The sequence below is a fragment of the Microchirus variegatus genome (assembly GCF_963457635.1).
Source record: "Microchirus variegatus genome assembly, chromosome: 18".
NCBI classification, from domain to species: Eukaryota; Metazoa; Chordata; class Actinopteri; order Pleuronectiformes; family Soleidae; genus Microchirus; species Microchirus variegatus.
In genome coordinates, this window is record NC_139819.1 from 11382857 (window position 1) to 11385503 (window position 2647).

General features: G+C 36.0%; 1 protein-coding gene across 1 annotated transcript; it reads right to left on the reverse strand.

The window, feature by feature from the left end:
- Positions 1-455: 455 nt before the first annotated feature.
- ccl27a (chemokine (C-C motif) ligand 27a) lies at positions 456-2409 on the reverse strand. The gene is made up of 3 exons (XM_083905433.1): positions 2297-2409; positions 1734-1848; positions 456-878 (listed from the first exon to the last, which is right to left on the reverse strand). Exons 1-3 carry the CDS (start codon positions 2358-2360, stop codon positions 767-769), a joined length of 291 nt encoding a protein of 96 aa, XP_083761559.1. The 5' UTR covers positions 2361-2409; the 3' UTR covers positions 456-766.
- Positions 2410-2647: the final 238 nt, after the last annotated feature.

A 2647-nucleotide genomic window follows, 5' to 3' on the forward strand; every position in this document is an offset into this window, starting at 1 on the left:
CTCTCTCCTCTCTGGTGTTAAAGATGCTGGTTCAAGTGAAATTACCGTAATAACCACATGTTGGCTTTGATGTGCAACTTCTCAGCTTTCACAAACAGTTGGGATTTCTCCGATCAGCACAAAGCCTCTGCGATACGCTCGGTGTTAAAGGGTTAAGTGCTTTTTTTGAGGGGTAATCAAGACAAGAATTACTATTTACTTTCCCAGTTTGGGTTTTGATGTCATCAAAGTCCAAAATTGACACATTGCATAACTGTTACATTTGCAAAAATGAAAGAATGGAATTAACATAAAAGCAAATGGCTCATTATCATTAACGAATCCCGGAAAAACGTACAAATTTGACGAGCCGAAAGAAGATTTGGCTTTGAACCTCAGATCTGTAAAAGCAGAACATGCATTCAAGTAGAATAACTAGATAAAATATAGAATTTATAACACACAAAAACAGCTGAAGAGGTTTTATTTTTTGTGAAAACAAGTTAAGAACTTTTTTTTTTCCAGTATACTTTGAAAGATCTCTCACATATTTCCATCTATTGTCTCGTGCTCATGTCATCGAGCCTGTACAAACATGTCATGGCGAATCTTCCCTTAACTCACTTTACATTATGTCTTCTTGTTACATGTATTTATTTCTAAAAGCAGATTGAACTCAGTAACATGGAGTCCAACATCGTGATTTCAGTATAACTGCATAAAACAAACCAAACACCACACCAGCTTTAGTAACAGATACATTGGGGGAGATTTCTCATTCCGAATCTCAGAGAGATGCATTCAGCTTGTACACTTTCATCGCCCACTGAACATTCTCCAGCTCTGCCTTCTGCTTCAGAGGAGCACATATTGGCCTTGTCCTGCCTCGCAGGAAAAGTCTGCAGAAGTGGTTAGAAACACATAGAACAGGGGTGTCAAACTCAAATACAGAGTGGGCCAAAATTTAAAACTGAACAAAGCCGCGGGCCAAGGTTGAACAAATTAACCTTTTAATAGGGACCCAAACAAGTTTTGCATTGAATATTGAACAATCAAGGCTTATATAACTTTATAGTGACATGCAAAATCGAGTTTCAAATAATAATAATAATAATAAAAAAATATCAATGGCATATCAAATAAAATTTAAATAAAAATTGAATGCACCCTAAATACAGGATAAGCTGTAGATAATGGATGGATAAAAATTGAATGCCTCTTTTCTATTTGCAGCCTTCTGAGGTAAATATCAAAATAAACTTTTTCCACAGGCTAATAATACATTTGAAAATAAAATGACAATAATGAATGAATCAAAAATTCAACCCTTGAAGTAGCAAGAGAAAGTGCATGAATAAAACGTTAATTATTGGTCAGTTTGCTACACTGATTTGCTTTAACACTGAATATGGAACAAGCAACGCTTATATAACTTAATAGTGCAAAATCAACTTTCAAAAAACAAATGAAAAAACATCAATGGCATATTAAATAAAATTTAAATAAAAAATTGAATGCCTCTTTTCTATTTGCAGCCTTCTGAGGTAAATATCAACATCATGGTGCCGCTGTATAATACCGGCGGGCCAGCTCTAATGTTAATTTGATATTGCCTCAAGGGCCAAATGAAATTACACGGCGGGCCAAATTTGGCCTGCGGGCCAGAGTTTGACACCCATGACATTGAACGAGCACATTATGATTCAGAGAGTGCTTTAAATGGTCACAATAAAAGTGACACTTTAAAAACTTACACCAGTGCAGAGATGTCACAGATGCCGTTGCTCTGCTGAACATACGATCTCACCACCTTCATCAGCATATGTCTTTTGATGGGAGTTGTTCTGACGCAACATCTCGGGAGGGCAGCTAGAGAAGAGGATGAGAGAGAGATAAGAGAGAGTTTAAAATAGAAGAATATTGGAATTGATTGAAATAATAGCATGTTTTTATAAACATTCATACACAGGGCGACTCAAAATGCTTCAAAAAGGCATAGAAATACATTCAGATTACATTAGAATCAACATTCTAATCGGAATAGACATTAAAATCAGAGATAAAAGTGGGATTTGCAAATAAAAGTGCATTTAAAAGACACGAATGAATTGATAACTACGAGAATTTAAGCAAAAGCTGCAGAAAAAAGAAAAATTATAAAAGAGTCATAATTAATATTCTAACTCAGTTCTACTTTGTATTTTATATTAAAAAAAAAGGTCATTATACACTTCTACTTTCCTTGACAACAATTTTAAAAGCGAGCACATGACTTACTAACAGGACAGTTTGACCCAAAATAAATATCTTTATTTACCTTCAGTGGAGGAGATTGCCAACGCACAGAGACAAGCGATCACAAACGCAACTTTCAGATCCATGATGGCAGAGCAAATGAGCGGAGAGGATCCGTGTCTGTTGCTTAAATACCGTGCGACACCAACACACGTGCAAACAATTGGAATTAGACTAGACGTTGAAAACAACTGTAACTTTCATTTTCAAACCTGGCTCCTGGTGCTGAATGTGTGTGTGTGTGTAATACAGGTATGCTACTCTCAGACAAGTTCCGACAGGTTTATAATAACCTTTCTCTGAACAGAATTTGATTGATGGATACCGACCAACGCTCAGATAATTCCACGCCACAATCTCAGAAAAACTCCAG